Below are 22020 nucleotides of genomic sequence, written 5' to 3'. Positions count from 1 at the left end.
CCTTCTTTGTGTGATAGACAACTTTTCCCAACTTTAATTGATCTTCCTTTTCTCTTATTTACTTAGTTAATATAATGCATTTCATATATTTCAGTAACAGTGGATTTTCTCAGTTTTCCCCAGTTTTCTTGAGAGTACTCTTTATTCAAGAATGATTCCTTGATTCCTTGAAGTGTGTCAGCACAGACATACACAGAAGCAGTCATTCACACAGACACATGAATTCCGAAGAAATCAAAGGTACATTTGATTTAGGATACATGCGAGGAAATTGCATTTAAAGCAAACAAGGGATAGTGGATTAATTCTGATGAAACAAAAGCATATCACTTACCTGGAATTAGCTGGGCCAGGAAGAGATGATTTTCCAGCACACTGAGGAGTGATATGATGACCAAAAAAGGAAGATGATTCCATTTCATCTTTATCCCTTCCTTGCATTACACCCAGCCAGTGATATGGATGTAGGTTACCTGGAGAGGTTAAAACAAATACAAGTTACGACATGGAATATTTTCAATAAAGCACTCTGAATCAGGGCTGGAGGAAGCAGAACATAACATGGTATCCTGGTATGCATCAAAGCTGATAGCCCATTTTGTCTTGTGACATGATTATAACCTAAAAAGATAATAGAATAAAACCATAGGAATATATAGAGATGACTATTTTTCCCCTGGGAGAATTGATCAAATATCTGTTGAAGATGGGATATAATAGTTGATAATTGGGAAATAAGGAAATACTCTTCAGAATAAGGGTATGATAGACATTCAAATTAATATATACATATTCATATATATTACATTGTGAATCTATTAATTGGTATGCAATAGAGAACTATATTTACACATTAATCTATTAATTGTATATCATGCATATGTTCCATTATATAATGTGCACATTATCTTTTATGGATCATCTGTGTTAAATATCAAATTATAGATTAGTCTGTCATATTAAGCACAAGCCTAGATGAAATGTTTTCCTCCAATCTATTCTACACAGTTTAAAATTCCTCCATTGTTATTAAGCTGTATTTCATCTTATAGTCATATTCTGTAGTGACGTATGACTGATTAATTTTTCTAGAGAAAATGTGGAAGTGTACTGCATTCTGGGAATTTCTGCTCGACTGGGTTTTGATTTGATAGTTGTCTTATCATCTTCGTTTCTGCTTGGCTAAGGAGGTGCTCAGATTCTTTCTTTCTAAAATATTTGACTAATTTCAGCAAAAAGGATCAGAAGACCATTTTGGAATAAACTTTTTACCTCTAATTTCTTAAATGTGTGTAAGTAGTTTTATTTAAACTCATGAAGTAAATGGAGCATTGCTAATGAATTACCTGGAAATTTATAACGATATTTGCTATATGTTATTAGTATATTTATTGAAATTTAGATTCTCATATGCTTTTCATAGTTTTTCCTTCTTCCTCTTACTTACTACCACTGACCTTTTATTAAATCTCCTTCTCTGGAATGTCATGTAAATATAACCATACTAAACATAGTCTTACAAACTCTTTCTTTCTCTTAGTACTAAGCATTTACGTTTCTTCCAGGTTTATTCATGCTTCATTCATTTCAGTGCTGAATAACTTTCCCTTGTCTGAATGCAACACTTTATGATTAACCATTCACTCACTAAAGGACATCTTGGTTGTAACTCAGTTTTAGTAATTATAAGCAGGGCTTCTATAATTATCCATATAAAGATTTTTTAAATTTTATTTTCTTGTAAAGATGCTATGTAGGGAAGTTACATTTTCATCAGTAACGTAATTGTCAGGAATTGTCGCCCCCTCCTTTGTTTTTCTCCCACTATTCCTTCCCTCCCCTACCTCTTCTACTCCTCCCTCCACCCAGTTAAAGTTGTAAGGTTCATTTCCAACATTGTGTCTTGTGAGTATCATTGTTGCAATAGGTCATCTGGTGTCCTTGTTTTAGCATTTTGTTATTCTCCTACCCCTCCCCAAATTACATAAATGTATATATAAGATGCAGGTTACCTAAATCAAATATAGTGATAACAGGGATACCATAGGAGGAAGAACATACAAAAGAAACAAAGAAAAAAATCGCATAGCACATTAAAAATAAGAACAACAGAGAAAAACCTCTTGTGTCCATATTTTGGAGTTGATTTTGCTTGGCATCTTATATGGTTATATATACATACATACATACATAGCTTTTCAGCTTTTCTGCTCATCTGGTAAGATTATCTTAGACATATATTTATTATAGGAGATAATTTTACATTCATGTAATTAAATGTTAAGTATAGAGATTTCTGATCTTTTGGCAAAATTATATTGGGTCTTATAGGAAAGTGCTTCAAAGTAGATACATCATTTTACATTTTGTCTAGCAAAGAACAAAGACTTCTCTTGCTCTATGGTCTCACCAGAGATAATGGTATGAATGTTTTGGATTTTGGTCAATATTGCACATGTGTGGTAGTGTGAGGTGACTTTTTTTATTTTTAATTTTCTTAAGAAATATGTTCAGTCTTATGTAACATCTATTTTTTTTAAAAAAGAACACACTTTGGTAAACTCTAATTATTAACTTTCTTCTCATTATTAAATTTCTGAGGGAGTACAATAGCTATAAAATAATTATTTAGCAAAATTGAGTGATAATATAAAACAGATTGAGTCAGTGAGGATTGATTGATCAGTGTGAAAGCGCAAGACTTGGCTTTACAAACTATGTGGAAATATTACCAGACCAGGAACAGAGATTTGTGAAGAAGATGGATATGCAAGGTGTACACTTTCAAAATTCCAATAGAATGTTCTCTAAAGGAGATAAAAAATAAGTTTGTGACACACATGTAGTAGAAGAAAGTTTATTAATATAATAACCTCTGAGATATAATGGTATTAGGATTGTGAATTTTGAATTGTCATCAGGCATATGAATATACAGGCTCAGAATATTTAAGACTTTCTGAATGAACATGTGCCATTAGTAAACAAGTGACCTAGAACCAATGATAATTTCTGTCTTCCTTATAGCACCTCCAAAATGTGAGCGGAAAAGTAGATCTTAAAAGTATAATCATGAGTTGCACACACTTAGCAGTGTGACTGCATATGGAAGATAAATATGGAATTAATTGTACAGCTTGAAGACCAATGTGACTCAGAAAAGTAGCAGACTATTAATTTAATTTTTTGGGGGGTTTGGTCGTGGGCCTGAACTCTGGGCCTGGGCGCTGTCCCTCAGCTCTTCAGCTCAAGGCTAGTGCTCCTCCACTTGAGCCACAGTGCCACTTCCGGCTTTTTTTTTCCTTCTGCTATGTGGTGCTGAGGAATCGAACCCAGGGCCTCATGCATGCAAGGAAAGTGCTCTACCACTGAGCCACCTTCCCAGCACTAGTAGACTATTATACCCCCTATAGTAAGATCTTTTACGAATTCCTAACAAATGAGGGAAATTAGGAGGAAATAATTAAATTAAATAGAAAGATAATAGCTTGACTATGAACAGAAGGTTGGTTATAATATACAAATGTTCAATACAAAAACGGAATATCAATAAGAAAATAATATGTCTATGTGTGTACATAGAGGTGCATGAATTCCTGTGATTTTTACAAGTCATAGGTGATCACTTTAGAGCTATTGAGAATAACAATGTGTATCCAATTCAAGATTTAGTACCTTGAAGGAATGTAATAATTTATGCTTCAGCTTAGTTGGAAATGCATTCCACTTGAAATAACCCAAACTGAGAAGTGTATAACAATTAACAAAAACAACAGCTTTTAGGTTTAATGCTTTCAAATACACAAAGCAAACAGAACAGATTACCACTAAATTACTGTTAATTTAGAATAATGTCACATCTCTTATGAAGAGTATATAATTTAAAAATAACATATGCATAAAAGCAGAGTGTGTAAAGCACAGTTTTAGGGCCACATTGATTTAAACGTTTCATTTTATGTGTTAACATATAATTTATTTGTATTACAGAAAGCTTAAGTATATCACATATATAATAGTCAACCCGCTCATCTGAGAAGTGGGCTATACTTCATGTTTCGAAAATGTGAACATTATTTTAAATAGCATATTATTATATCCTAGTCTTGAAATGTCATTACTGACATTCACTTTTTGTTAGGACAAAAGGAGAAATTTAAAAGATCTAAGAATCAACAGCTTCATACAATATTGGAAGTGTAGGAGTGGTGCATGATTAAGGCACATGTGGAGAATGAAGCCGGCATGACTCAAGTAGGGAAAAATAAGAAAATTAGAAAGTCTCAGTAGTTTGTCACTTCACTTGGTAAAGATTTGACTATGGAAACACAAGTGTGTTACTAATCACAGAATCGCTTTATTTTGTACAGATCATAGCCCCCAGATGAATTAAGCTTTCATTGAGCATCCATTACCTTCGATTAATTTCATGGCAGATTACTTAATTTTTATCATATTTCTTAGGAAACACAGGTTATTAAACATACTACAAAGAAAATTCAGGGCATCGTGATAAATTTCAATATATATGATGAGGAGGGTCTTTTTTTTTTTTGGTCCGGTCATGGGGCCTGAACTCTGGGCCTGGGCGCTGTCCCTCAGCTCTTCAGTTCAAGGCTAGCGCTCTACCACTTGAGCCACAGCACCACTTCCGGCTTTTTTCTTTTTGCTTATGTGGTACTGAGGAATTGAACCCAGGGCCTCAAGCATGCAAGGCAAGCCCTCTACCACTGAGCCACCTTCCCATCCCGAGGAGGGTCTTTTTTAAGTTTCTGTGTCTATAATATTTAAAACTCTTGATCGAGTCTGAATAAAATGTCAACCCATATTTTATTTCTATTTGTCTATATAATATGTCAAAATAGTTAAGATAGTCCATTTGTTATTTTAGACAAACCTGGTACCATAAGTAATAGCTACAAACTAGATCAAGAAGAGCAGTCTGAAACATATTTAGAATCTTCCTTTTAGAACTAGGAGTATGGTTCAAGGTTTTGCTTAGCAAGGTCAAAACCTTGATTAAAACTCAGATACTGGCATAATAAATTGATAAATGAATTAAAATATAAGCAATTTGCAAATAGAGTTATTTTTAATGACTTGGACATGCCTTATACCTATAAGAGTTACAAAAATATGAACTTATGTGTTTTATCCCTTTCTCTGTTTAGAACATTAAGTGAAGAAGCAATGGGATTTTTTACTAATTTTGTTTTTTTTTATTGTGAAAATACAATACAGAGGGGTTACAATTACATGGGCAAGATAATGAGTACATTTCTTATCAAGCATTGTTGCCTCCTCCTTTTCCCTCCCCCTCCTCCACCCCTCACCCCTCCAGGCCAGAGTTGTAAAGTCTGTTTTTTGACATGACTTGTACATCTCATTGTTGCAAGGGGTCCACCTGTATCCCTATTTAAACAATTTTTTCATTTGTTTTTGCCCTTCCCCTCCACAAATTATACCAACATCAAATACAGTGAAAGCAGGGGTTATACTGTGGGGGAGGGACATACAAAGCAACAAAGAAATCATCTTATAAATATGTTAGAAATAAGGGCAAGAAAGAAAAAAAACATTTGAGTACTTATCTTGGGGTTCATTTCACCTAACATCAACCTATCTGACCTTTTCTGCTTGTCTCAGACATATACTAGTTATTGCAAATAAGGGAAAACATGGGACCTATGTTCTTTGGGACTGGATTACTTCACTTAATGTAATTTTTTCAAAGTATTTCCATTTCCTAACAAATGGGGCAATGTCATTCTTTCTGATGGAGGCATAGAATTCCATTGTGTATATATACCACATTTTCTTGATCCGTTCATCTACTGAGGGGCATCTGAGTTGCTTCCATATCTTAGCTATGGTAAATTATGCTGCAATAAATATAGTTGTGCTGGTAGCTTTTGTATGGTCTTGTTTGTGATCATTTGGGTAAATGCCCAAAAGTGGGATTGCTGGGTCATAGGGGAGCTCTATGTGGAGTCTTTTGAGGAATCTCCATACTGCTTTCCAAAGTGGTTGAATAAGTTTACACTCCCACCAACAATGAAGTAAGGTTCCCTTCTGTCCACATCCCCTCCAGCATCTGTTGTGATTAGAGTTCTTGATTATAGCCATTCTAACTGGGGTGAGGTAGTATCTCAATGTTGTTTTGATTTGCATTTCATTTATGGCTAGAGAGGTTGAGCATTTCTTCATGTGTCTGTTGGCCATCCTTCTTTCCTCTTCGGAGAAGTTTCTCTTTAAGTCTTTAGCCCACTTATTTATTGGGCAGTTGTTTCTTTGAGGATATGTTGTTGGGGAATTTAATTTTTTGAGTTCCAGTTATATTTTAGATATCAGACCCTTGTCCGTTATATGGCTAGTGAAGATCTTCTCCCTATCTGTGGGCTTTCTATTGATCTTGCTAGCTTTGTCCTTTGCCATGTAGAAGCTATTACTAATATTTTTTAAGAGAGAAAACATAAGAGGAGATAATACCAATGATATTAAAACTCCATCTTAACTGGGCACCTGTAACTCACACCTGTAAACTAGCTACTTCAGAAGGCTGATATCAGAGGATTGTGGTTCAAAGCTAGCCTTAGCTGAAAAGTCTGCAAGATTCTTTTATCTTATCTCCAATGAAGTACTCAGAAAAAATGGGAACTGGGGGTCTGGCTCAAGCAGTAGAACCCAGAAGCACAAAAAGACTCAGGGACACAGCCCAGACCCCAAGATCAAGCCCCAGAACTGGCAAAAGAAACAGACAAACACAAATTTCATTTTACCATTGTATTATACATATTATATATAACATATATACACATTAGATATCACTGGTGTATTAACATGTTTTTGATAATTATCACAAAGCCAAACAAATAATGATTTTATTGTGACACAATGAGAATGTGAAGCATTAGATGGTATTTGTGTCACTAAATATGAAACATGTACAATAATGAAGAGTATTTTCAAATAAAGTACTTAGAGAAGCCTAAAGAATTACACTAGGACTGGGCCAAGGGGCCAGGGGTAGAAGAATGAGGGGGCATGTGGGGATTATGAAGTCAAGAATTCATTGCATATACTACAGAATTGAGAAAAATAAGGGAAGAGGTTGGGCAAAGGAGGGTGAAGATTTGAAGGATGGCAGAGATCAAGATGCATTGCATAAATTGCTTTGTTAATGACAAAAAAATTTAATTCATAACCTAGAAATTAAGAAAAGTTAAGGGAATAATATTAATAAGATATTTCTTTGTTGCTTTGTGTGTCCCTCCCCCACGGTATAACCCCTATTTTCACTGTATTTGATATTGGTATAATTTGTGGATGGGAAGGGAAAAAACAAATTCTTTAAACAGGGATACAGGTGGACCCATTGCACCAATGAGATGTACAAGATGTTATGTCGAAAATGAACTTTACAACTTTGGTGGGGCCGGGAGGTGGAGAGATGGGAAGGGATGGGAAAGGGAAACAAAGAAGGAGGCTACAATGCTTGATAAGAAATGTTCTCATTACCTTGACCATGTAATTGTAACCCTCCTTATGGTATTTTCACAAACACACAAAAAAAACCACAGGGCGGGGAAAAAGAAAAGTTAAGGGAGACATAGGTTGAGAAGGCTGGGTGAGAATTTTGAAAGGGTAGCATTGATCGGGATGCACTAAATGGCAACTTCTTTGTAGAACTACTTGAATATAAAAAAAATAAAAAATATTCAAATAATAAAAAATATTCAAAAAAGTTAAAAAAGTGTTTCACTAATAACTAGGAAATCTTGTACTTAACATTTGGCCTACTTGTGCTATGTTGAGCCCAGCATTTCACCAATGGCTAAGCAAGGATTAAATGAGATCTGAATCCCATATTTTTAATATATTACATTCCTAGATTTTACATACACATTTCAAGATGAAAATCTAACATTGATAAAACAGTAGAAAGGTTGTCAACTGTTGATTAGGCTATGCCTTTAAAACGACAGAAAAGCAGCTATGTATAAAAATATACATAATGTGGTATCCACAGTGCACGATCAAGATAAAATTAGTTTCTTTAGCGCAACCACCATAATCATTAAAGAATCAATTGCAAATTAAACTGCATGAATCCTTGGGGTAAGAAAAAAAAAAGCATGGTGGTAAACACATAGAGGCTGAATTGATTTTTTACCCTATATTCAGTGAGGATCATTAGCATTGCTAACAAAAAGGCAAAGGTAAAGACAGCAAAATGAAGATTTTTATCCTCTTTTCACCTTAATTGTGGGCAGAAATAGCTTTCAGATTTGCTAAAAAAAGATTGCCTTTCTTCATTAACCAAATTGTCTTAAGATTAAAGATATTTGAAAAGGTGATCTGATATAAAAATAAGTATAACCAGTGAGAATTTTATTTCCTTTCTTTTTAAATTTTGTAGCTAAAATAATAAGTGTCTCCAACAGGCATATTTTAAAATGATGTTCAAATGCACAAAGATGATTCTTTACAAGTACACTCATGTACAACAAGACAAAAGAAAATAATTTTCAAACAATACCAATTTTCCAAATGTTCTGATTACACTAGCTTAGCCAGATGAATTCTATGCCCACTTGACCTTCAATCATATTGTTCATTTTATCATACGGTTGAAAATTAGTGGGACATGTGATATTTGGACCTTCTTGCAGAAAGTAAATCCAGTTTTACATGTACATATTTTTCTGAACAATACCATTTTCAAGAGGTGTAACCTGGAAACACGTACTGATAGCTCTACTCTGTTCATAAAAATTGTCTGAGATAAGTTTGATTCATTTTAGCACTGATAACCAAACTAGAAGATAATAAGTGGGCGTTGGTTTGTTCAAAGTAACTTACACATGAAGATAGTCTGGCTTGATACAATGAGATGAAAAAAGTGGAGTAGGAGAGAAGAGAGGAGAGAGGGGAGAGGGGGGAGGGATGAAGAGAGAAGGGGAACACAGAAAGAAAGAGGGGAAATGAGAGAGACAGAACTGTAAAAATGACAACCTTTTTTTTCAGGCAAAATCTGCTTATAGAGCAAGTAAGCGCCCTACTTGCAGAATTACCTCTGTTTTTAGAATATCACAGTGTGCATTCTCTGCTGCTTAGTCTAATTGAAAAACAATGTCCGCTGGCTTACTTTTCACTTTAGAAACTGAACTAAAATCCAGCTAGAAGTTGAGCTAACAGGAAACCCGAGTACTTTTTCATACTTCAACAAGTGTCTGATTATTTTTCCCCCCAAGAGCAATACTTTCTCTAATGGGAACATATCAATGTGAGAATTATTTCTTTAACAACTAGATAAAAAGCAGGGCACAGTTGGCTCTTACCTATAATTGTGGCTATTTAGGAGGCTAAGATCTAAAGAATCAAGACTCAAAGCCACCTCCAGTAAGTAAGTCTACTAGACTTCATCTCCAAAAAGGCAAAAGGCAGAACAGATTAGTGTTTCAGGTTTTAAATCAGCTAGCTTAGCAAGCTAGCTGAGCAAATGAGATGCTAAGATTACTACTAAAACAAGAACAAGCCAGTAAAAGAACATGCCAAAAATGTATTAAAATTACCATGTACTTGTGCCTACTAACTACGCTGATTTTTTACTTTAAATTTTATTGTAAAGGTGATGTACAGAGGGGTTATAGTTACATGTCAGGTAATCAGTACATTTCTTTTGTAACAGTGTTACACCCTCCCTCATTTTCTCCTACTTTTTCCCCTCCCAACTTCCCTCTCTACCCAAAATGTTAATTTAATTTTCACCCTAGTGACTAGTGAGTTTTTTGTTTTATGGTTCATCCTTTGTTCCACTATTTCTGTAATTCCCCTTCTCTTCCCCAAATCAAATAAACATATATATATATATATATATATATATACATATATATATGACAATGGTTACAGAAAAAAAAATCAACATTAGGGAATAAATCAAAGGAAAAACATGAAAGAAAAATAAAATAAGTAACTGCCAAGAGTACAATAAAAAACCCTCTTGTTTCCATTTCTTGGAGTTCATTTTGATAAGCATCATTTTATATAGTCATACACAAACATCTATTGAACAATTGTGATCCTCTCCAAAGAATATGCTAGACATATAAGCCAGTTCCAAAGAAGTACAGGCTGCATTGTTTCCACAGATTTTATATACTTCCTATAAGAATCTGTTATGTAGCAGATGTTTGTAACCAAAAATGATTAGTTTCAGACTATAAAGAGTTTCCCGTGTTGTAAAGCCAATCCAAAGAAAGTTAAATACAAGATGGGGATTCCTTCAACAAGTTATAATTGGAGAGTGTTCACCACAGAAGTGGACACATGAAATGATTGTTGAAAGAATGCCAAGCACTAACTGAACTGAAAAGCAGTTGAGGACAAGAGAGGAAGAGAATTTATATCAATACACTGACAAAACAAGGACAAAGAGGAGAAAGTCTATATGAAGACCAATAATAAATAGTTTCATTTGAATGGAATTTCAGATGGCATGTGTAAAGATCTATGATGGGAGGTGAATATTACAAGACAGAGTGAGGCCGATAGATTTGTGGGGAAAATATATGTTTAAGCTAAAAAATAAATTGAACAAATATAATTATTTGGACATAAACTCTGTAAATAATAGCCTTCAAACGGCAAAGCTAGTAGGTCATGTTGCAATTCTGACATTTGTGTTTGTAATGTAGTAAATGCTAAACATTGGTTGAATTAATGTGTGTTAGAATGAATTCAGTAATATAAATGTAGTAGTGTGCAAATGAATGAATGTACTTGCAGAAAGGATAAAACACAAACAGAAAGATACACTAAACAGGAAGGTCTTTGATGGGCAAGAGGTCATAGTGTTTAAAGTCAGATAAAGCTTACAGAACTTTATATTTACAAACAAAAACCAGAAAAAAATGAACTCAGCTTTTGTTACTACTTGCTTACTTTTTATGTTCAATCACACTGCCTCGTATGTTTATGGAAATCTAAAATTAATTCACTCCTACTGGGAGAGGAGCATTATCTTAACTTGATGTGACATTTGAAATAAAATCTGTTGTTTGAGGTCTTGTTTTGTAATGTTTAAACAACTGTATCTTTACAGCTATTAATGTATGATATTAATTTCTAAGCTGTGGATAGATTGTTAATATTAAAAATATGACTGATTTTTAGATTGTTTACATTCAAATAGCTTTAGATAAACCATATTCAAAAGCCAGATATTGCCTAGTTAATCTTAGAAATTGCTTTCACTGTGTTGTTACTTCAGTAAGATATAGCAGTAGAGTGAGAACAAAGAAACTAGCATTAAATTCCAGCCTATTAATAATGCTATCATAAGAATAGTATTAAAGAGGTAACAACAGAGGAGCAGGTCAAAAATAATTTCCCTATGTCAATATGCACAAAGATCTAACAGAGAATTACACACAAAAGACATGAAAAGTGGGAGAAAATGTTCAGTCTGGCAATTGTATTGCATGCATTCCAAAAAGCAAGGGTTTTTGAAAGACATTTAGCACTCAGGGCTCCTTTAAATGTCCTCAGCAGGACCAGAAATAGAGGATTCAATTTTCTAAGATAATTGTGTCAGATAACTGTCTCAGGCTTTTTCAGCAAGAATCTGATAAATACCTGATTACTAGCCAAGTGATTTTAGTCCTATACAGCTGGTATAGAGGGAAGGCTACTGGGAAAGACCTGGTCATCCCAGGTATACAGAGAGAACCGCTGTTGAATTGCAAATTAATTTCATTTATTTTGCTAATGAAATCTTAACCACATACTGATGAGTCATGCTAAACAACAACAACAATAACAACAAAACCAGCATAATTTTTGCATAAAATCAGTGATATGCAAATAAATTCTTATCACAGCCTATCCAGAAATAATCTACAGATTTTGTTGGAATATCAGGCACTTTTTCTTTTAAATAAGCACATTACACAGCTGTACTGCAAATGTTAAATATGTTACAAAAAGTAAAATATTAATATTTTTGATGTTGAATTCACATCAACGTTTTTGAGACTTAGTCCCTAGGTTTATGATGGCAATATATTGGAATTTTAAGATATGTAGAGAAGAATGTTTTAAAAGCCTGGGATTGGCCTTACTTTCTCTCTCTCCATTCTTGGCTGCCATTATTTAGTCCAACAAGCTTTGCTACCTTGGCCCGATGTCATCACAGATCAAACAGATTCCGCCCTAGATAATTTCAGATTTTGAAGCTCTAAAACTGTGAACTAAACAATCTTGTCTTAAATTTCTAAATCATCTGTCTAGTGTGTCTCACAGTAGTGCACAGCTGACTTCTGCACTTGGTATCTGGTGAAACTGCGTTTCCTACAAAGATCCTGCTGTAAGTTCATCTTCCCACTCCCCTCCAGAAATTAAATTCTGTGTTCAAATAAATTCACCCTCATAACTTTAAGATGAAAATCTCTCTCTTACCAACACAGTAACTCTCAGGTGGTTAAAATATCAGAGAACCATTCTTACTGATCTGAAACACAAACATGATCTTTCTGTAAATATATATTGGCCTAGCTTAGTATACTTTCAGAGGGAATGTCAGACCATGAATTTCCACAAGAGCAAACCTAATAACGGAGGTGCAAAATGAAATGTTTTATTTCAACTAGTTCTCTCATTGTAACCCAACTTTCTCATGCCATTCTATGGGTCCAGAAGTATTCATGTAAACAATAAAATATATAAATGAATATATAAAACAACATAATATAAAGCCTGGTGCCCTTGTCTCAGGCCTGTAATCCTAGCTACTCAGGAGACTGAGATCTGAAAATTGCTGTTTCCTGCCCAGTCAGCCTGGGCAGGAAAGTCTGTGAGAATTTTATCTCCAATAAACTACCAGAAAACCGGAAGTAGCACTGTGGCTCAAGTAGTAGAGCGCTAGCTTTGAGCTGAGAGCTGAGGGATGGCGCCCAGGCTGAGAGTTCAAACCCAACAACAAACAAAAACAAACCCATTATCTAGAAGCTAAAATAAAGATGAATATATAAAACAACATATTACCAAAGAAGTAATGGCAAATGAATTCATCTACCAAATTGTACATTTACAAATTATATACAAACTGACACATGTAGGAGCCTTTCTTTTTCTTTTCCTTTTTTGGCCCTTCCTTCCTCTTCCTTTCGTTTCTCTTTCTTTCTTTTTCTCTTTCTCCCCACCCCACTTTTTCTTTCCTGTCTGTTGCTTTTTTCTTTCAATTGTTCTTTCTTTGTAATCCTGGTGTTTGCATTCAGTTTTGTATTTACTAGTCAGGAACGCTACCATGTAAATCATATCTGTAAACTTTGGTTATTGTTAGATAGCTTTAGACTGGGAATGTCCCAGACCTGAATCACAGTCCTTCTATTTATATTGACTCTTGGCATTTGGATACAAGTTGAGATAGACTCTCCTGAACTTTTGCCTGAGTTTTGTTTAGAACTCTGATCCTTGTGATCTCCACCTTCTTAAAAACCAAGATGACAGGAATAAGCTGTTACTTGGATAGTTTATAACTTATTAACCATTTTCATCTTTTAATTAACTAGATGTCTATTTGGCAGAGAAAACTTTGTTTACCTTTTATAGGTTTGCATGCTATCATTTTCTGTTTGACATGATTTTGATGCTTTATCTTCAAGGTACTTCTAATTTAGACACAGTTGGAATCAGGGAAAGAAGTCTGAGCAAAGAATAGAAAGAAATACTCAAAATAAATTTAAAATTCTATGAGATGTAAATGTTAATTCATAAATCTTTCAGTTTTGCATGACCTGTACACGAAGGATTCTTAATTTTGGATTCATTGACATGTCTTAAATCACTTGGTCTGCATTCATGGATATCATATGCTGACCATTGCATACAATTATCAAGATGTTAAACCCTATGATAACTCCCCCAGCTTGTCATCTTTAGTTCCTGTCTATTGAGGATATATTATCAGACTAATAATCACTTTGTTTCCCTGCCTGTCAAATATGTGTCTTTTGGACCACTTAAGGCAACCAACATTATTCATATTATCATTATTATAAGTTTCGCAGTTAGAAACACTTTCAAGTTAACCATTTTAAGTAAATGCATTATTGATGAAATCTAAGAGAGTATGATGACTTCCTGAAATATATTAAACATTTTTAATAAGATGTCAACTTACTGACTTATTGTAGAATCATCAATAAACCTATCAAGAGTTTTCTGGTACCAGAGTGCCCTTTATTTGCTGAATTTGCTCAGCTTTTGCTCTTTCCCCTGAGCCACACCTTCACCACAGCATTTTTAAAGTGGTAATTTTGGAGATGGACTATAATGAACTTTTATAGCTGGGTTGATTTAATTATAGTTCTCCAAATCTTTTTTTTCGTGCTTTCTTATTGTTATTATAAAGGAGATACACAGAGGGGTTGCAGTTACATAATGCAGGTAATGAGTACATTTCTTTTGGACAGTGTCACGCCTTCTCTTGCTCTTTCTGTTTCTCTCTCCCATCTCCACCCAAGTTGTATAGTTTATATTCAACATAATGTCTAGTGAGAACCACTGCACCCTTTAGTCCCAGTATTTCTTGCCCCCCCTTACTTACACACCAAAAGACAGATAAATAAGACAAAACAAAAAGAAAACAAAATCAGCAACAAAAAAACAACATCTAGAAGAGGAATCCAAAGATGCAATAACTATATTCATCTAAACACATAAAACAATATTGATCGGAATGAACCCCAGGAAATGGGAACAAGAATCTTCCAGATCTTAACCTTTTCAGGTGCAAAGATTACAGGCACAAGCCACTGGCTTTCTGCTCAGCAATTTTTAAATAAAAGCTTATATTTCAATAAGTATCATCACTGTGATCCTAGATAACAATAATCATAATATGAGATTTAGTACATTGTGTTATTTTATTATTTTCTATTTTACAATAAGTATCTCTCTTTTTCTCTGTTTCTCTGTCACACACAAGGGATATAGATATATCCTTTCTAGCTAGGAACATAGAAAAGTGATATATATGAATAACGTTACATTACATTTCAAGTATTATAGTGTTCTGAAAAAAAAATTGGAAACTCAGTCATATTCAGAGTTTATTCCTGACAGATTGGGTGTGACTGAGCCATAGTGCATCCCAAAGAAGCACAAAGGCCTCAGTACCACTGAGAATTAATATGCTCTTCCTTTGATATACTGTTTATTATAAACTACACTGATCAGAGGGAGATACAAATTAAATTCAAGGTTATAATTAACATATCTGAAAACATTTACATTAAATATTTCTATCTAATAACAGAAAAGTTCCAGTATTTTAATTTTCCTATCAGATCTTTATCAAATTATCCTCAACTGAAAATTTCAAATTGGCATTTTTTTTTTTTTTTGGTAGATTGTGGGGTTGAACTCTGGGCTTGGGCACTGTCCCTGTGCTCTTCAGCTCAAGGTGAACACTCTACCGATTAAGCCACAGAACCACTTCCAGTTTTCTAGTGGTTTATTGGAGATAAGAATCTTATGGGCTTTCCTGCCGGGCTGTGAACTGTGATCCTCAGATCTCAGCCTCCTAAGTAGCTAGGATTACAGGCGTGAGCCGCCAGTGCCCGGCCAAATTGGTATTTTCTATGATATTTTCTTTTGTAAATTCACAGTAGACTCTGGTATATCTATTCCTTAATTCTTAATGAGTTACTTTTTGTTTAAGGTAAATTTTGACATAATGAGGCCATTTAAGAAGCTGCAAAGCTGGAACCAATTTTAAATAGTCTTTAATTCCTCAAGTAAATTCTTTGTCATTCTGACTACCTGCTCAAATGCAAACTCACAGGCTCAATCCTCATGGGAGACAAGGCACCTAATTGAACATGATATTTTATAGCTTTAAGACATGTTTGTCATAAGACATGTTGTTGAATATTTACAGTTATTGCAGAAGTGCTGTGCAATAAATGTCTCACTTGATTTGAGGCTCAGCAGGATCTTCAAGCTGAATCACAGTTATGGAGTATGTATGTGATATTGTATTGATCAATTAGTCTAATTTCACCAAATAACTATGTGAGTTGTATCTTCCAACAAAACGTGGTAAGAAATTCGTAATTCCCAACTAATGATAGTCCTTGTGCAACTAAACAGCCTTGCATAAATTTGCTTACAAGTTGGTCATTTAAAAACATGGGTTTATTTTCTTGCACAGATTTGACTAGGTTTACTTTACTCAAAATCTCTTTAACTCAATATGGGGTTCTAGTAATTGTAAGCCAGTCAGCCCTTCTTGGATATTATGTGCATTCAAATTCTTGCATTGCTCAAAGCTCTACACTTATCTGGCCATGAATCAACTTAATTTTAATCCTTATGTTTTTCAAATGTGATGATTTTGAGTTCCTTCTATCTCCCTGAATTAAGAAAGGTCAAGAAATGAATTGTGCAAGGGTAGTTTGAGTATGAGAAAGATACTGCATCTGACATATATACCTTAGGACTTGCAGTAACTGAGCAATACAGGATTGTGTTGGGTTATAGGCTCTTAATGCTGTACAGGTGATGCTAAATGATCAGTTCTTAATCCTATCTGCTTAAGTAAATTTCAATGGATTTTTTTACCATTGAATTAACCAGCTGTCTGAGAAATTTACTCACCACTTTCTTTGTGCTGTTGTTTGACATCCTGAGGTTACTAATTGACATTAGCCTTCAGAGTACTCCAGCTTTCATACCCTCATCATACGGCATTAAAAACAGAACATTTTGCAATTAATAGGAAACTAGGCTTTCCACTTGTAAGGGGATAAGTGCCCTATACAGGAGCTGTGTCCACACAGGGCTGCATTGTACTAGGTGAGGCGACACCAGGTAGGGCCTGTCTTTTTTTCTTTTTTTTTTAGCTTTCTCTGCCTGCTCTATTTTTCTTTTTTTTTTTTTTGTCGGTTGTGGGGCTTGAACTCTGTGCCTGGGAACTTTCCCTGTACTCTTCACCTCAAGGAGAACGCTCTACCACTTGAACCACAGCACCACTTCCCGTTTTCTAGTGGGTTTTTTTGGAGATAAGAGTCCCACGGAGTTTCCTGTCCCGGCTGGCTTTGAATTGTGATCCTCAGATCTCAGTCTCCTGAGTAGCTAGGGTTACAGGCTTGAGCCACTGGTGCCTGGCTGCCTGCTATATTTTTATTATAGCCTGAGTAGACTAACATAGATTTCAATTATATTTATAGTAATAAAAAAGATCTTTACCAAAATATAATGACTGTTTTCCTCAAAGAAAATTGCTTTTTCTGTTAGCCCCTTCTAAGAGAAAAAAAAAGTGAAGAAAATAAAAAGACTATCATTTGACTATCATATTAAGAATGGCTATAATTAAATTAAGCAGTATGATTTTGATGTCGTATATTTGTTATTTCAGAATTACTGGGAAGATGTCTAAATCAAATTACAAATTAAGGTTCTATGTATGCCAGAGATAGGAAGTGACCAATTGTCTTCTGTTTTTCCTTTAAATTTCTGAATAATTATGGTATCTCTTTAGCCTAATTCTGACTGAAGAACTCATCCTTGATGTTTTGTATTTTCTTTTTGGTTCTGGTCATAGGGCCTGAACTCTGGGCCTGGGCGATGTTTCTCAGCTCTTCATCTCAAGGCTAACGCTCTACCACTTGAGCCACAGCTCCACTTCTGGCTTTTTTTTTCTGCTTATGTGGTGCTGAGGAATTGAACCCAGGGCCTCATGCAAGCAAGACAAGCACTCTATCACTGAGTCATCTTCCCAGCCCCTTGTATTTTCTTATTCTGTAAGAAAACATTTTATACTAGTCAAGTAATAGTGATTTTAAAAGAGAATATTTAAAATCCCGTAGTATTAAATGTTCTGCCATTGAGCAAAAAACTTTTTCTTGTCTGGGAAAAAAAACTGTGGCTCCCATAACTAAATAGGAGTTGCATTCTCATTTGTGGGCAGACAAGCTTGGTTGTGGTTAATAAACTTTATAAGGCCCACTGAACTAAAAAACAAAACAAAAGAAAACAAACTACTTCTTTTGGAGCACAAACAAGGAAAAGAAAGAGCTTGAGTATGACACACTTGAATAAGAGCATGTCTCATTATTGGAAGAAAGGAGGGACACTAAATCAATATTTGGAATATTATTGAGTTGTGAGTATCAAACAGATCAGGGATAATAGAAAGCTTTAAAACACAATAAATTATTGAGAACACTTTTTATTTACTCTAACCTTCTGCCTTCTTAAAAACCAGTCATGTTTTTTGCCACTTCATATCTCTGATATACAAATGATTAATGTAATGCACACAAGTGGTAATGTTAAATTGTCCCTTAAAGAAGTAGTACCTACATTAATCAAGTTTCCTTCCACTATCAGGGAGATAAAGTGAATGATACAGTGTTGGGTGCCTGTGTGGGTCTGATGACAAGGAGATCAGGACTCTGTTGTATTCCCTTGCATTTTGGAGAATCTTCAGGGACAATGGAGCACTGATGTAGGAGGTACAAAAATGAGTTACATTTTGCAACACTGCCAAAATTCAAGTCTCTTACTGCTTTCCCAGAATATACTAACTCATCACCTTAAGGATCTCTTTGCCAGTAAAGTAAAATTTCCCAAATTGGAGAAGACATGATTTCTAGAAAATGAAAAACACCATTTGAGAATTACATTAGAATTCTATGTCTTGTGTTCGTGTTGATAATATGTCAGTTCCACTTGGGTGACTTTTCATTGTGATACTATTTAAAATATAAAGAAGCACAGCTTGATTTGTATCAAATCCACCCTAATTCTTCATCAGTTATTAATTTGCAAATGTAAACTACAAAGTCACTTAATGTCCTGTGCATATGTACCTATTAGACTACCATTACATCTGTTCTATTATGTATTACATATTTACAATGCAGGCATAAGTTAATTTTATTTTCAGCTAAGAGAATGGAACCATCAAAGTATAAAAAATTGTAGTTTCTCAAGTTTTCAAGAAGAAAGTGTAGTTGATGATACGTGATACTTACTATATTTTAATCAACGTGTAAATCCTGTAAATCTATTCATTCTTTCACTCTTTTTTTTTTTTTGTTTGTTGTTGTTGTTGTTGGTCATGGGGCTTGAACTCTGGGCCTAGGCACTATCCCTCAGCTCTTCAGCTAAATGCTAGGGCCCTACTACTTGAGCACAACATGACTTCTGGTGTTTTCTGTTTATGTGACATAGCTAGCAAGCTCAATAGAAAGGCCACAAAGTGGGAGAAGATCTTCGCTCGCAATACAACAGACAAGGCACTCATAGCTAAAATATACTTAGAACTCAAAAAATTAAACCCCCCAACAACAAATCCTTAAAGAAACAACTGCCCAAATAATAAGTGGGCTAAAGACTTATAGATAGAATTGAGGAATTGAACCCAGGGCCTTATGCAAGCGGGTCAAGCACTCTACCATTCAGTCCCTCATTATTTTACTTTTTGTAACAGTGGAAGGGACAGTTTGTAAATAAACCATACAGCAACACTTCTTGGATCTTTCATTTCCGTCTTTTCAATGTCTACATGCAGATGCTTAAACATGTTGTTTAAATATAATAAGCCTCTTTACTTTTTCATTATGTTGCCCTGGTGTATTTTACCACCCCACTTTTAGTTTGGTTTGTGGATAACACTCTGCAGCTTGATGCATGATGTTTTCTTCTTCTGCATCTCAATAGATGCAGAAAAAGAATTTGACAAGATTCAACACCCCTTTATTATGAAAGCTCTGGGGAAGCTAGGAATCCATGGAATATTCCTCAATATAATAAAGGCTGTGTATGCCAAACCTACAGCCAGCATTATGCTTAATGATGAAAAGATAAAGCCATTTCCTCTAAATTGAGGAATGAGACGAGGATGTCCATTCTCTCTACTCCTCTTCAATATAGTATGAGAATGCCTGCCTAGAGCAATAAGGCAAGATGCAAACATAAGGTGGATCCAAAACGGAAAAAGATGAAGTAAAACCCTCCCTCTTTGCAGAAGACATGATCCTGTATTTAAAGAATCCCATAGACTCCACTCTGAAGTTACTGGAGCTGATCCAAAACTTTGGCAAAATAGCAAGGTATAAAGTTAACCTTAAAAATCAATGGCTTTTCTGTATGCCAATAATGAGAAGAGTGTGGCTGAAATCAGGAAAGCAACTCCTTTTGTAATAGGCTCCTCCAAAATAAAATGCCTAGGAACTAACTTAATCAAAGAACTGAAGGATCTCTATGATAAAAACTTTGGGGGAACAGAAAAGGTCAGATAAGGAGATGTTAGGAAAATGAACCTTAAGATATGTATTTAAATGTTTTTTTTCTTTCATGCATTTGTTTCTAATGCATTTATAAGATTATTTCTTTGTTGCTTTGTATGTCCCTCCCCCACAGTATAACCCCTGCTTTCACTGTATTTGATATCGGTATAATTTGTGGAGGGGAAGGGGAAAAATAAGTCGTTTAAATAAGGATACAGGTGGACCCGTTGCAGCAATGAGAAGTACAAGTTGTCATGTCGAAAACGAACTTTACAACTTTGGTGGGGGGGGAGGTAGGATTGGGTGGGGGGATGGGGGGAGGCCGGAAAGGTAAACAAAGGAGGAGGCTACAATGCTTGATAGGAAATGTACTCATTATCTTGCCCATGTAATTGTAACCCCTCTGTACAGTATGTTCACAATAAAAAAAAGAAAAAAAAACTTTGGGGTGGGGCAGGGAGATGGGAAGGGATGGGAAAGGGAAACAAAGGAGGAGACAACAATGCTTGATAACAAATGTACATTACCTTGCTCATGTAATTGTAACCCCTCTGTACGGTAGTTTCACAATAAAAAATTTTAAAAAAATCTGAAAAAGGAAATCAAAGCAAAACTAAGGCAGTGGAAAAACCTACCATGTTCCTGGATGAGAAGGAAAATGGCAATACTGCCAAAGGGTATCTATAAATTCAATGCAATACCCATCAATAACCCAACCTCATTCTTTAATGAAATAGAAGAAGCTATCCAAAAATTAATAAAGAACATTAAAAGACCCCAAATAGCAAAACAATCCATAGCAGAAAGAACAGTGCTGGAGGAATATCATTACCAAACTTCAAACTCTATTACAAAGCCATAGTAATCAAAATAATTTGGTACTGGCACCAGAAGAGACCTGAGGACCAATGGAATACAACTGAAGACCAAGAATTGAACTCACAGATCTATAGCCATCTAATCTTCAATAAAGGAACCAAAAAAAAAATAGAATGGAAGAAAGATAGCCTCTTCAATAAATGGCGCTGGCAAAACTGGTTAAATACCTGTAGAAAACTAAACTTAGATCCCATATATCACCCTACACCAGAATCAACTCCAAATGGATCAAAGACCTAGAAGTAAAAGCAGATACTCTGAAAGCATTACAGGAGGAATAAGAGAAACACTAGGGATCCTTGGCACAAGCCGAAAATTTCTTAATAGAGACCTAGAAACACAGCAAATCAAGGAGAGGTTGGGCAAATGGGATTGCATGAAACTGCAAAGCTTCTGCATGACAAAGGACATAGCTAGCAAGATCAATAGAAAGGCCACAAGATGGGAGAAGACCTTCACTAGCCATACAACAGACAGACAAGGGTCTCATAGCTAAAATATACTTAGAACTCAAAAAATTAAATCCCCCAACAACAAATCCCCAAAGAAACAGCCAACCAATTAATAAGTGGGCTAAAGACTTAAAGAGAGACTTCTCTGAAGAGGAAATAAGAATGGCCAAAAGACACACAAAGAATGCTCAACTTCTCTGGCCATAAAATAAATGTAAATCAAAACAACATTAAGATTTTACCTCACCCCAGTTGGAATGGCTATAATCAAGAAATCTAATAACAAGAGATGCTGGCGGGGATATGGCCAAAAGAGAATCCTACTGCATTGTTGGTGGGAATATAAACTTGTTAACTACTCTGGGAAGCAGTATGGAGGTTCCTTAAAGG

The 22020-nt window shown here is 35.0% G+C and overlaps 1 protein-coding gene across 1 annotated transcript in view; it reads right to left on the bottom strand.

The window, feature by feature from the left end:
- Robo1 (roundabout, axon guidance receptor, homolog 1 (Drosophila)) overlaps positions 1 to 459 on the bottom strand; it is an 829689-nt gene extending 829230 nt beyond the window's left edge. The window contains exon 1 of the mRNA XM_013034895.1: positions 335 to 459. Within this exon, the coding sequence (XP_012890349.1) occupies positions 335 to 422 (88 nt within the window). The 5' untranslated portion in view covers positions 423 to 459. The remainder of the gene's footprint in view (positions 1 to 334) is intronic.
- Between the last annotated feature and the right edge of the window lie 21561 nt (positions 460 to 22020).

The sequence above is a fragment of the Dipodomys ordii genome, unplaced genomic scaffold (assembly GCF_000151885.1).
Source record: "Dipodomys ordii isolate 6190 unplaced genomic scaffold, Dord_2.0 Scaffold199, whole genome shotgun sequence".
Lineage (NCBI taxonomy): Eukaryota > Metazoa > Chordata > Mammalia > Rodentia > Heteromyidae > Dipodomys > Dipodomys ordii.
Note: the sequence above shows the minus strand (reverse complement) of the source record. Positions and strands in the feature narration are given on the sequence as shown.